The sequence below is a fragment of the Athene cunicularia genome (genome assembly GCF_003259725.1).
Source record: "Athene cunicularia isolate RWA chromosome 20 unlocalized genomic scaffold, athCun1 chr20_part1, whole genome shotgun sequence".
Classification (NCBI taxonomy): Eukaryota; Metazoa; Chordata; class Aves; order Strigiformes; family Strigidae; genus Athene; species Athene cunicularia.
In genome coordinates, this window is record NW_020799125.1 from 5,209,277 (window position 1) to 5,223,413 (window position 14,137).

The 14,137-nt window shown below is 42.2% G+C and overlaps 1 protein-coding gene across 1 annotated transcript in view; it reads right to left on the reverse strand.

Moving 5' to 3' along the window:
- Positions 1 to 6,115: 6,115 nt before the first annotated feature.
- TFAP2C (transcription factor AP-2 gamma) overlaps positions 6,116 to 14,137 on the reverse strand; it is a 12,292-nt gene continuing 4,270 nt past the window's right edge. Inside the window, exons 2-7 of the mRNA XM_026862314.1 lie at positions 14,020 to 14,134; positions 13,737 to 13,788; positions 12,000 to 12,222; positions 11,231 to 11,349; positions 9,668 to 9,809; positions 6,116 to 7,832 (exon numbers count right to left, since the gene is read on the reverse strand). Of these exons, the coding sequence (XP_026718115.1) occupies positions 7,547 to 7,832; positions 9,668 to 9,809; positions 11,231 to 11,349; positions 12,000 to 12,222; positions 13,737 to 13,788; positions 14,020 to 14,134 (937 nt within the window). The 3' untranslated portion in view covers positions 6,116 to 7,546. The remainder of the gene's footprint in view (positions 7,833 to 9,667; positions 9,810 to 11,230; positions 11,350 to 11,999; positions 12,223 to 13,736; positions 13,789 to 14,019; positions 14,135 to 14,137) is intronic.

Consider the following 14,137-nt stretch of genomic DNA (forward strand, 5'->3'; position numbering starts at 1 on the left):
CCCCGGCCCCCCGTGGGGGCACCCACCCGTGGGGGCACCCACCCGTGGGTGCTGACTCAGCGCGGCGGCCTGCGCTGCGGGGAAAGGCTGCCCAGGTGGAAACTCGGGGGTTCAAGGAGGCGGCGAGGGAGAACATTGCCGTGTCCTCCCCATCCCAAACCGTGCTCCCGCAGCAATTCAAACAGCTCGGAGCGCCTCCGCCCACCCCGCGTCTTCAGCTACCGGAGAAAAATGAATGGAAAGGAAATCCCGTAATTGATTTAACACGTTTCTCTCACCTTTTTAACTAGAGCCCAACGACTCATTCTCATCTTTACCTTTCTGATGCAATTCGCTATGCCATACCCTGCCGGCCAATATGAAAAACAGGATTGATTTCCGCTAGGCTTACGCTGCTTTTTAACACCACAGTCACACGAGTCCTGAAGAACACCAGACAGAGATCATTTTTACTTTAAACGTTAACGAAGATCACTGATAACTCTGAATTCTGCCCCCAGTCTAGCAGTTTTTCTGGAGTGAATCCCTGGAAACCCTCTCTGCAGGGAAGTTAACAGCAGCGCCTCACAACAGCCTTACCAGGATCTTATCAACTTTTATCTTCCACCAGACAAAGCCACTAAGTACAGGCGTTTATTTGCCAGACAATACAAAGATTTCCTACTATTGGAGCTAGAAAACAGTACTTGAGGCTCTGAAGGGGACACCCTACCTTTTACGTAGAAGCATGCATAATTTTTCTCCTCCGTTAACGTTTTCACAACGACCTCATACACATGCAGATGCAGCGTCTACAGCCCCTGCACACACCGCTGCCAGACACCCCCAGCCCACGAAGAAGCCTCACCTTACCTTCGCTGCAGCAATGGTGGGGGCAAGTCCTAGGGAAGGAGCTATAGCCCACCGGGACTCAGAGAAAAGTGTTTCAGCCTTGTGTCTGCTGCACTGCTGAAGTCAATCAGCCCAACTCTCAGCTGATCCCCCTCGTTTAATCAGATGACCTCAGAGCCTAATTTCTACATGTGTTTTAGCCTGGTCTTTTAGGAATTTGTGTGTGAGGTCTGGAAAACAGTAACCTCCGCAGTAAGGCTAAGTAATGCCTCTGTCCACATTACATCTTTGCCTGAGTCACATTAACTGGTTGCAGCCTAGTTAAAAGCTATAAATTTTTAATTTAATATAGTAAGACCTCAACAGTGAAAAGGCTTTTTCCTCCTATGAGGGCAGGGCCAGAACCTGTCTGCACCAATCCATACTACCCCCACTGGGGTTTGTCGTTCAAGGTTGTAAAGCACCAGAGCCTCATCCAATGTGCTTCAGGTATAGAAAATACTCAGATTTGCGTTTAAAACCTAAAGGTTACTTGGCTTTGGGTCGCTGATGTACAACCCCCCTGCTGAGAGATTTGATGGTCATTGCTTTCTTAGGACATGCAAGGATGGATGCTCAAATACTGGACAGTGGCTTCTGGCAGTTTAGGACCTGCCCTGGGTCTTGCTGACACGTTGAGCCATCTGGCTTCCTTTGCACCTACGTGCACCTTGATCTCTGAAAACACACAATTTCCTGGCATCTTCAGCTCTGAACATCCTCCAGCTTCTCTCATGTTTTCTCTGGATTTCACCACACCTTAGCCTTAAATATAGAGCACCATTTTGGGGTAATTAGAGATTCTTAATTAATTAGAGTTATAGATTTAAGGATTCAAAGCTTGACAAATGAGCTCAGGTAAATTTTGCTGCAAGAGTTAGAGAAAATTACTGGTCCCAGGTACCTGCCCTACCCCTCTGCTGGAGGTTAATTACTGTTTCTCTTGCACAGCCAGAAACACGTGTGCCTCCATCCCAGCTGCTCCAGCTCACAGTCCAGCACCCAGCTCAGCCCCAGCACCAGCCAGGCGCTAGGCTGTGCTCTGCCCCTGCCTCTCTGTCCTCCAGCAGACACGGTGAAGGTTGACTCCAGGCCCGCAGCCCTGGCAGCAGGTCTCACGCCTGCAGGTGGTCTTTTCCTTCATCCCTTGTGGCTTTTTCAGGTCTGTGGTCTTCCAGCAACAAGCAGAGGTGCAGCAGCCTGACACAACATAAAGGGCACCTTACTATCTTACAAAGGCAAAATAATGCATGTCACTTGGTATGCCTCAAAACTTGCAACGCTCATGTGGTTTGAGGTTTTTTTTTCTTTCTCTGTGGAGTTGATGCGATGCAAAGGAGGGAAGGACAGGATGAGGACCTGGCAGAAGTTGTTTCCGCTCCCAGATAGGCACCGTTCTGCCAGAGGGCTGTGATCAAACATTTTCCTCTCTGCTTTAGCTTCCCTGTTTGTAACAAGGGAGCTGGCATCATTTTAGACGGCTTTCTGTTGTTACTAAAGAAGTCTTTTAGTTAACTAGAAATATTTTGTTGTTGCCATGATCAGCTAAAGACCACTTTAGTACATTTCAGATCCTTTTAGTTTAAACTGCTACTTTTCCCTCAATTTTATGCCAATTGGCATGGAAATATAAGCTCTAAAGCTCACCTAAAAGATGAATTCTGTTCTGTTTGTTGTAGATCACTGAACTTACCGCTGTATTCATGAACAAGTGTTTAAGTTTCATGGCAGAGAAAGTGTCTGATTACATGTTTTTAATTTTAAATTATGGTTAAAACTGTAGATCAAATCGGGTATTTGTCATGGAATGTGTCATGGAATAGTAGAAGCCTGTGTGCAAAGCCTTCACAACAACCAGTTAAAAAAGGCTCTTTAGCAAGAAGAGAGGAAAAATGGAATATTTGTGGCCAGCCCTTACACAACAATGGCCCATGGAAACTAGCTGGAACATCCTTGTAAGACATGCAAGAATATCCAATGAATGCAAAATGGCATCTGAAACTGGGAGAAGGCTTATTTATATAACCCTGTGAAAGCGAAAATGAAAGAGGAAGAAGGCAGCAAATGATACAGGACAGAATTAACAATTTGTTTAAAAATACGGTTCCAGCGTAGGCCCTGGGTAATTTCTATAGATGGTCATCCATGCAGCTACATGGATAATGGGACATTAAGAAATAGCCAGCAGCAATAGCCGAGCACCATAGAAATGTTATGACAGACCACAACTGGTTTGGATAACGCACAGATTTTTCAAAGGCACGGTATCTCTGGCTGCAGCCAGGGTTTAGGAACGAATTCTCATTTGCATGGTTCCATATGCATTTCCTGTGGCTCACCACCAGGCCTGGGGTCACAATCCCAATGCGACCCTAAAGCGCTTGGCAAAACTGGCTCCAGGTTGCTGGTACAAAAACCTGCAAATGTCCATGAACAGAAACGTGTTATACTTTTGGGGGGGTTCTTTTAGTGAGAGGGAAGCATCTTTCTCCCTAACCTCATAACGTTCTTAGTGAAACAACAGTTTGGGGACAAAAATCTTAACAGCACCCTATTTTTTTTCTTTTAAAAAATATAAATAAAATAATTCTTTAAAAAATAAAGCGTTTCTTGCAGAATGTGTCCCAGAAGGCAGCCCAAGCCCACTGCCAGGACTGAGGCTGCACACCATTAGGCTGAAGTAACTATGAGGCTGTACCTAAACATCACATGTGGGAAAAAATAGAGAAGGGCTACGACAAATAAGCACAGCAAGCTATCACAGCGAGCTAGCCCCATCTCAAGATGTATTGCTGGGTTTATTCCGATTGCAAAAGTCTGAGGGAGCAGAGGAACTGACAGCAATAGGGCTGTAGCCAAGAGGCAGAGCAAATGTACCATTTGTAAATAACAGTGAAACAAGTGAAAGGTAAAGCAAAACCAGTCAGAAATGGTTAACTGAAATCAGTTACTAAATTAAGACAGTTCATTCTTTTTCTTTGTTTTCTTATATATTACTAGTTTTGCATCATCATTTCTCTCTGAGGCTGTGAACACTAGAAAAAAAAAATTTTTAAACTGAAAGCAACAGTGCCATGAAGTCAGATGATTTCATGAGCCAGAGTCTTGAGTTATCATCAGGTTTGCAATTAATAATCTGTAACTATCAGGTTGCGTGTCAGGTGAGAGCGCTGCAAAGGCCAAGCCCTCAGCTGCCACAGGTGTAGGAAGCAGCACTGCTGCCTGGGAAGACCCCACTCTACCATCCTCTGCTGCTCAGCTGCTCCTGATGGACAAGTGAGAGATGGTTGAAATATTTTTCTTTTTCCACCAGCCCTTTTTATACTAAGTGACATGAATTCAACTATTTTGTGGATACGTGTCAAATAAATTTTTTGCGGAAGGGCAATACTTAAAATGATCCGTTTCAACTTCAGGATTTTTACTTTTAAATCCAAGTCATTTTCCCTTATATAAAGGCCAACCCCATTTTTTTTCTGGGAGAAGGCAAGGGGCAAGACTGGACAGTGTCATATGAATATTCCATTTTCAAAGGAAATGAAAAGTGGAACTTCAGAGGAGTCTTACACTGGAACTTTTTTTTAAACCAGCTGGGAATAGCCTATGCAAAAGCAATATAAATCATGAAATTTGAGGATCAGCAAAAAAATACCCTTCTGTGTCTTCAGATAACTCAGTGCTTTGCAGGTTTCCCAAGAAGTTACTAACCTATTACATTTTCCATAAGATAACTTTAGATGACAGACAAGGTCAGGTCAGAGTTTAACTGTTCTCGGTGAATGGAGCAGAAGACATTGTTCGTTTCATGTTACTAGCACAACTTATAAAGTAGCTGAGCCTCAAAATCATGTACCATCTAAAACATACAGTAAAGGAAAAGCATTAAGGTAACGGAGACTCAACATTTCTAATGTTCCAAATGTAAATAGAACCCAAGTCAGTACATTTGACAATTGACTGGCTTTGCTTGAGTGCACACAGAGATAAATGGAAACATCCTTATTTCCTATCCCAAGGGGCAATTATTTCAGAGCCTGGTTTTGTGCATTAATAAAAAGCAAGATTCCATTTTCTGTTAGATAAAATCTTATATGCTGTATAAAAGCAGTCCAGCAGCAGAAACAGAAGGGAAACCCAGAACTCTAGCATCACATTGTCTGAACAAGATTTTACAATACCTAGTGTATTTGTGTGTACATACAATAAATATTGTTTGTACATTTTAGAAGTTATCAGGTGTCCTGGCTAAGCTTGTGTCTACAGATGGTCCAAAATTCTTACTTCTCAAACGCTACAGCGAGCCCAACAAATGCAAAGACTGGAATTTCACACCCCCTTAGGAGAGGGGACTGGACTGCAGCCTTCTCGCAGCTCACCACCCTTTGAGCTACCCCTTTCTTTCTTCTCCCTCCACCTTCAGTAGTTTGACTTTACCATTTAGAGGAAAAATAAGGGTAACGTAAAAAGAATTATAAACTACGTATTCACAAATTATACATATTGCCTCTTGTCCACACCTGTGAAACACTGCCATGGTATCAACCAAATTCTTACTCGCGGTCATGTCCAGTGTCACTGTTCATGTTTGCCCTAGCCACATGCCTGACGGATTGATCAGGTGTTGAAGTGCCAAGGACAGACTAAAGCCCAGGTTCATGTTGTTCCTTTTTCAGATAGCACTGAAGAAAAAAAAAAAAAAAAAAAAAAAAGGTTTATCTTCAGGAAGTTTTGTTTAGCTATTTTGCATCTGAGAACACGGAGTGCCACAGAAAGCCTCAGATCCTGCCTCTCTGCTGCCGCAGAGTACTTTGGGGACTTGCTGCAAAATGATGTAGACTTCCTCAAATCAGTAAAATTGGGCTGAAACCAGATGGGAGACCTATCGAATTTCACATGCTAGGATTTTGCAAATATTTGTCATTAGAGACAGATTATTCTAACAAAGTCAGATTCATTAGAAGACAAAGTCGGAAGGACTGACTTTTATTTAGAGGAAGCCTTGCAGTTTGTATTTAAGCTGCCTATTTAAATAGGCAGCTAGCATGATAATGACATCTTGGGAAGAAAAAAAGAATTCTTGGAGATACATAATGTGTTTAATTGAAACCATTAGTTTTACTGGCAAACAGCTTCATATTTCTGTTCTGTTAATCCGAACAAAGTGCTGCAATTATGACTCAATACATAATGTCCTCTAGTGCTACTCGCCCCACATTCCCAAAGTATAGAAAGAAAACAAAACTGGTTTCAGTTAACAAAACATTCCATGCTTCTATCCAGAATACTTTTATTATATGGTTATCATATACATCAGAATTATATTGGGAACATTTACAAATATGTAAAGATAGTTCAGAACCTCCATTATTCACATACACACTAACTCACACACTCATTTTGCATGTCTAGTCAGTTATTAGGTGAATGATGCACAAAATTATTGCTTTGTGAACATACACCTCAGATTAGATTTAATCTTCAGTGGCAAGAATTGAGATTTTTTTTAAAAAAGTCTTAAATACCCTGTATAACATACCTGTGCATAAACCTAAAGATATGTTTAGCTTACCCATTACCTTTGAAATACTTACCAAAATTAAAATTTGAAACCCATTTATAAAAAAAAAAAGTATTAAAAAGTTCACCATTATTTACAAATCCGATTAAATTACACATAAATAAATATTTACATTCAAACACACTGCTTCCCTTAATACACATAAAGCCTCCCTGGAAATATTTTTTTGGCCTCAATAGGCAAAAAAAAAAAAAAAAAGCTATGTGCCTATTCTTTCAAGTTTTCCCCCCCAATTTAAAAACAACATAAATATGTGAATAAAGCTGCAATATCCTTAGACACAGAAAGTGAATTTTCTAATAGCATTTGCATTTTGAACTATTCCTTGTTAAAAAAAATATCAAGATAATATTCACTGCAGCCATTATTACTGCAGTTTTGAAAAGCCTGAATATTTCCATAAAAATAAGCATGTCAAATGCCATCAGATAACTTTGAAGTCTAGTGGGATTTTAGTACTTTCCTATGGTAATTTGGAAAAAAAGAAAAAAAAAAACAAAACCAACAAATAAAAAACACAACCCGCAGAATAATCTTAACTGTTTCCAGGTGTTTATAAAAAAAATTTTAATGTACATAAATTTATATACCATTGTTTAATACTGCTTTATTGTTACTGTTGCATTTAGAGAGAATAAAACCCTGAAATCGTACTGGATAACAAACAGGCTTCCATCTAAAATCTGTATCTTAAAAATTATACATGAAGCTGGTCACCACTAGATACTTAGATGTTGAAGAGAAATCTAAATATATCTCTTTATATATTTCCATCAAAACCCCTTTATAGCACCACTTTTACAGCAAAGGATTTCAATACACTTGTACCAAGTACTTATCTTCTGGGTAACTGTTTCCACAGATAAGGGATACTGCAGCTTTTAGAAAGATTTGTCTCATGGATCCAGGGGGAGTGAAGATCCTGAATAAGACTGATTTTTTTTCCTTTTTTCCCCTCCTTTCTTTAAAAAAAAACAACAAAAACAACCCAACAACAACAACAAAAAAGAACAAGAACCCAAATCTCTATATTCCCCCTGGCAAGAAGATCCCAGTCTGTGTTTAGGAGGAAGAGTTTAAAGTCTGGTTTCTCTCCTTTTACTTCCTGTGCTTATCCATTTTATCAATGGTTTTGTTGGTTTCTGCAGGGCTCTGGTCGCCAGCGTTCATGTATGTTTTGTCTGCTATTTTTAATGCTTCATTTAGGTAGTTCTGGACGGATGTCATGGCAGCGCAGATGGCAGCACTCCCAAAGCCATGTGTGATCAGACTAAAATGAGTCAAACAGCCCTGGATGCCAGGGTCCAAGATGGGACTAGGTCTCGTGTTTCCAAGAGGAGTTCTGTCCTGAGTGAGGAGGTCTGTGAATTCCTTACAAATCTGCCTGCAAGACACAAAGTGATCACCCTTTACACCATGGTGGGAATTTATGCAAAAGCAAATAAATAAATAACAGAGAAAGTCTGTATCAAATATCTGGCAGTTATGTGGGGAATTAAGAGCGTTCAGAAATTCATTACTCCAGCAGCAGCACTGTCTAAAATTAAAGCCTATTTATTAGCACTAGTTTCTGATGAACTTTGTCCTATCTGTCACAAAAACACATACACACTCTGCAAAATACTCTCTCCACCTCTGGTATCTGTCTGGGTCTGCATCATTTGCTCTAGAGTTTAAGGGGGGGGAGTGTGAATCTAGGGCTAGTTTCTATGAGAACTTCCACAGCTGCAGTTAAATGATTTAGAAATACTAAACCAGCTGAATAGGAGATTCAGTTTAGTCGTGCATTATATGTATATGCCCTCTTTAAGAGAGACCTGGGCTCTGATCCTGCAAATGCTAACACATATGCCTGGCAAAACATGAACAGTTAATAATGCTCAAGCATATGTTGTTTGCTACTTGTAAATCTGTCCCCTTGATGGGATTTCACAGGAGCTGAGCAATCTTAACAGAATCAGAATTTCTCAATCACAAACATTTTCCGTAAGATTACTGTTATTAGTGACAATAACAGTACCAGTAATGAAAACACTGAAAAGCAGGAGTAGTGCTCAGTAAAAAGCATAAGGTTTAAGCTCTAGGAAAGAGCAACTATTCTAAATTTATAAGAGAGATATTCTTGTAAAAAAAAGGTCTCTCTTTCTGGAAGGCTGGATTAATTCAGCAACAGGAGGAGCGTGTTTGGCACGCCAGATCTGAGCCCAAAGTCAGGGCAACTCTTCTCAGCAGTTTAAGCAGGCTTCTCAGATCCTCTGCAGAGCGAGAGTGCTTTCAAAAGCAAGGAATTACATGGACCCCAAACCAGAAAACAGACCAGACCAGACCAGATCATGAACCGGAGGCTTTGTTAAACCTCAGCCTGGGAAGGCCAGGGTGGGGGTAAAGGGGGAGCAAGCACTTAAACTACTGGTTTAAGCATAACTCAATGGAGATATTTCCTACCAGAGGCCAGTTCACTATGTGCTGTACTTACAGGTACAAGAGGCTGCAGAACAGCCATAACAAAGCTTCTCTCCTTTACCCTTCCTTCCCCTGGTCATCAGAGTTTGTAATAGGAATTTACTTAAGTACAGGGACTTTTCACAACTTTCAAAGGTTGGCTGCCACTGAACTACAAAAATCTGCAGCCATAATTGCGAAAAGGGACTATCCACAGTTCTTGACCCCTAGTGTCCCATGGGCGAAACCTGCAAGCTGCTATTTGCCAAAAGCAGTGAAGCTGTTACAAGGACATGGCAGCAGAGCTTCCCTTGCACCCTGCACATCCTCAGTAACTCTCCCCGAGGTGCCCCTCTGGGCCGCACGTATGCAGAGGTGGGTGAACCATCTCCTGCTCCCAGTCCCGACACTGGTTCACATTCCCCAGCCACATCTGCCCTCTGGGTTCTCAACCCTGTCAGACCTAAAGACATCTTTTGCTTAAGAAATATAAATGTCCCACTATAGAACTTTTTTATAAGTTTTTACTACAGTTAAGGCTTTAGAGTCATCATACAGGGTGACAGTGGTGGTTGTTGTTATTATTATTATTATTGGTTCAGACTGAAATAACTGCTGCCATAGTTGAATTCAAACCAAAACCAAATAAAAAAGATTGCTTCACCTCCCTGATTAAAATTACACATGAAAACATACCAACTGTCCACAGTCACAGATACTCATGGTCAGACAAAGGCATCTTTAAAAAGAAAGAAGAAATCCAAGCCCAAAACTTACTTTGCAGCAAGAAGCATATTCTTCCTGTTTGCCATTTCATTGCGGCCCATGTGTGGTCGAGTTAAATATTCAGCCACTGCTTTGGAAGGAAACTCTGTCTCGCATACATAACCAAAGTCACGAGCAAGATGTACAGCTTCACCTGCCGTGAGTAAAAGGGAACGCTTATTCAATGTAGTAGTATCTATTTATAAGGAGATCAGGGAAGGTGCTGTGAATTTTTCAAGTGTATTCCTGTTTCAGAAAGGGACACTGCTATGTTACCACTATACCACTCATGAGCATCTTCTAATAGATCAACGTTGCTTTGTATGCTTGCATCAAGAAAAAAAGACCTACATGGTGACTACTACAAAAAATAATTCTTGCCTTTACACTAGAAAGAAAAACTCTTGTCTCTATCCAGATTAACTGTGCAGCAAAGATTAGAATTCAGTCTAGATGAAACTGTCCAAAAACACTAAAAAAACCTGGCAACTGAATTCCACTTAAAGGGTTTATCAGTTTAGTGTGTTTTCTAAATACTTTCTAATAAGCATTTTCATGCAGAAAATAAAATTGTACGATGTACAACTTCTTTTTTTTCATTAAAGCAGTCTGATCAGGCTTAAAAAAGTGAATTGGCACGATCAGTGCCATGTACGTGACCTGTATATGTACATGTGTGCATGTGCACATGCATAAACTCTCTTAAACTCAACTTACAAATAAAGGTTTTAAATGAAGTGACTGTATTACTTGAGCTGATGTAGAAGTGAAACAGCAGTAAGGTATTGTTAGATCATTTTTCACTTTTCCACTGCTGTTTCTATTCCTATTAAATTGTACCACTACCAGGAGCTGCTTTAAACGGAAACACAAAACATAACCACACACATACATATATATACACACCCTTCAAGTCAGCTTAGCTGATAGAGGGGTCCACATAACATGCTACAGATTAAAGGGGCTCCAGTTTCCTATCAGGAAGTCAAAAGCTATAAATCTCACTTTATATGCTTGTTTATTAGAAAAGCTTCTGAGGATACCGCTGAGGTAGGGCAGGCATTGGATTGAGCTGCCCCAGACTTTTAAAGTTTCCCAGTAAGGAACCAAGCCCACTCATGTGATGAGTTTCACCCCTTCTGCCTTCCCTGCCTGTCCCTGCACACACCCTTCCAAAACCCAAAAGAACCCACCCCCTCAAGAAACACACACCGGACAAACGTGCATTTTGAACATCTTGGCATGTAGAAGTTCCTGTATCCCTGCCAGCATCCCTGCGATGCAGCCCCGAGGTAGAGGGGTATTAGCTGGGTTTGTGCGGGAAGGGCTCTGAGGACAAGGGCTTAAGGATCAGATTTGAAGGGAGAAAAAGGGGAGAGAAGTCCCTCAAAGGCAACACAACTGTTAGTTGCTGCAATGTCCCCATCATGCTCACTTAAAAACAAACAAAAAACCTCTCTATTATGTTCAGTGACTTTCTAGCCTTTCCACGCTTTGCCTAGAGGCTAAAAGCTTGTACACAAAGGGAAAAAGAAAAAAAAAAAAGTTTATTTTTAAGAAACATTCAAGACTGACCTTCTACCAAAGATGTCAATAGCGTCACATTTGCAGCTTTCCTTCTACCAGCAGGAAGATTCAAGCCAATTTTATCCAGTTTTTCCCTTAATGATCTGCCACCATTTTTAGATTTGGCTCTGTAATTAAAAAGAAAAAAATAAATGGCCTTATTTATCTTCAGGGAACACTTCTTTTTAAAGATGAGAAATTCCAGTTACTGACATTCAATAGGGTTCTCTACTGGGGGGGGGAGATAAAAACCAGGCTCTTTTCAAGTGACCTACTTTTTAAAGGCTCTACTACAAACCAGCCAGGATGGAAAACAGCAGAGGTCAAAATCAAAATGTTTCAAACTGCACAATCAAAACCAACAGCTGTAGAATGATCACAAGCTGAATTAAGTGTATGTAAAGAAGGGCATATAAAGTATCTTTGAAATGATTAATCAAGACCACAAGATTTAATCCAAAAATCATTCCATAGGCTGTTTGTCACAGGAGTAAGAAAGCTCCATGAGCCGTTTTTGAAACAAAAAATCCCAACTTTAAACAGAGAATGAGAATTGCTGTCAGAGCTGTTAATAGCACTTCCCGAGAAGTAGCAGAAGTGCAAAGAAGTTTTATTTCCAAAGCCTATTAGGATTCAGTGTTGTCGGGCTTCTTAAAAATCAGAAATTTGCTAAAAAAGCTTTCTTAGCTCCTCGCTATGCTAATCTGCCTGCACACACACACAAGCACAATAAAAAAATAATCACAATAGACACGATGCAAGGGGAGTCGCAGCCTACCTTCTGAGTACTCCTCCTAGCAAAGAGGCATTGAGACACTCGGGGGGCGAGAGCCGCCTCTGCACCTCTGCTACTGTCACTTTGTATTTCGACGTGGAGCTGAGGAGGGAAAGTCTCCCCGGAACCGAACAAAATACTTCATTGGGGTTTATGACCACTCCAATTAATCCATCCTTTTGGCAGGGGAGACTCAGAGCACTGTTTTTCGTTAAGGAAATGGGACCTGCGGGAGGAGGAGGGAAAGCAGGTATTTCATAAAAGGGAAAAATAAATAGGCAGTGGCAAGTGAATTTGCTTTCTACAAAAAAAAAAAAAAAAAAAAGGCCGGGAGACAGGATTTCGTTTTGCATTAAATGCTCACACCACTGACCTCAGTCCCCAGCATCTCTCTGCAACACAGGGCTGGGCTGCAAGCAAGAGATACCCGCAACTATTCCTGAAGAGCTTTCTTTTGCCACACTAAATTTCAAGGAGCTGCCGCACACAACTAAGAATACTTTTTAATAACGAACAAAAAAACACATCTCTGAAGCAGCATGCTGCAAATTAGCAAATCCATGCTTATAAAAAGCCCGATACAACTACAGACTCCAAATTAGCATCCTTCAGCTACTGCCAAAAACTTTCTGAGCCGGGGCAGAGAGAAGCCGCCTCCCAGCTCCTCCTGGGGTTCATCTTCCACCTCGCACACGCGGATTTAAGAAACCGCCTTTGGAATTTAATCCCAACAAATTCAGACAGTACAACAGAGGGAGGGATGCAGCCCAGAAGAGAACCGAAAGTAAAACGTTGCTCGTTAATGGCTTCAGCCTTTAGGTGAATAGGGACAACAAAGGCTTTGCAAGCAGCAAACCGCAGATCCAGCTTTTCCATTCCCTTGCGAATCCACCCAGTTAACCCCCAGTGGTGTGCTGCCGGCTCACAGCACCGGTCGGAAAGGGTTAAAGAGCCGAGGTCGGTCCCGCTCCCCGGAGGGGGAAAGATTTTTCAGTGGTGCATCTGACAGCGAAATTATTCTCCCATGAGCTAAAGGCAGTAATCAGCGCTCTGACAAACACTTCTGCTTTTCCTCAGTTAGGTATTTGTTTGAAGTCTTCAGAGGAAACTTCCACTGATTTTTTTTTTAAGCACAAATTTGTTTAAAAACAAAAGCAGGGAAAAAAAATCCCTAAATGACTGTAAATTGACTCAATACGTCTTTCTCCTTCCTTAAAACTTCAGCTACAGAACCATTTCGATTAGGATAAAGCGGAGCAGGCTTATGCCAGTGAACTCATTCCCTTCTCAACTCTTATAAAGAAGTTGAAGGAAAAAAGAACCCAAACTGTTCTTCGAGTGCTAGCAACAACAAAAAAAACCCAAACCCAACCGAAAAAAAAAACCAACAACCCTACACAAAAAAAAGCTCCCGGTGTCACTTTACACACGCGTATTCCAGGGCAGCATCAGTCCAAGGTCCTGGTTTCGATTAGAGCCCCCGCGAGCACCCCGGAGGAGTCTCGCAGCCCGGACTCGCCGCCGGGCCGGGGCAGCCCCGGGGGTTTGTCCCCGCCACCACCTTCCCTCGGATGGCGTTAGAAAAATGCCGCGACGGAGAATGTCAGAAAAACTCCTGCGCCCTCCCCATCCGAAAGGATCCGTCTTTTAAAAGATAATAAGGCGTCAATTCACCGGTGCGTCATTATTAAACTTTAACTATTGACAAGGGAAAGTAAACTGCAGTGCCACCTTACTGACCTTTTCTAATGACCGTCTGGTCATGCATTAATAAGTGTTGATCTTCCACATTCTGGAAAGAGAAAGGGGAGAAAGTTTCGCACCTTGAAAAGCCGAGAGGGAAGGGGTCAGGGCCTTTTGGGAAACCCACCCCCTCCCCGCGCACCCCCTTTTTTAAGGGCAGAAGGGGCAAAAAGGCGCGTTTCGCTCCACGGACGGGGCAAGTGAAGGGGAAGGGATGTGCGGCAGGGGACGCAGCGGAGCGCCTGTCCCCCGCCTGCCGCGACGCGCGGGGGGGCCTTACCTGCACCTCCTCCATCTGGTGAGCCATGTCGTGCAGGCCCAGGTTATCGGCCAGCGCGGAGGCGTCCAGGCCGTGGCCGTGGGGCAGGAGCAGCTCGGAGCGGCGGTACGTTTCCCTG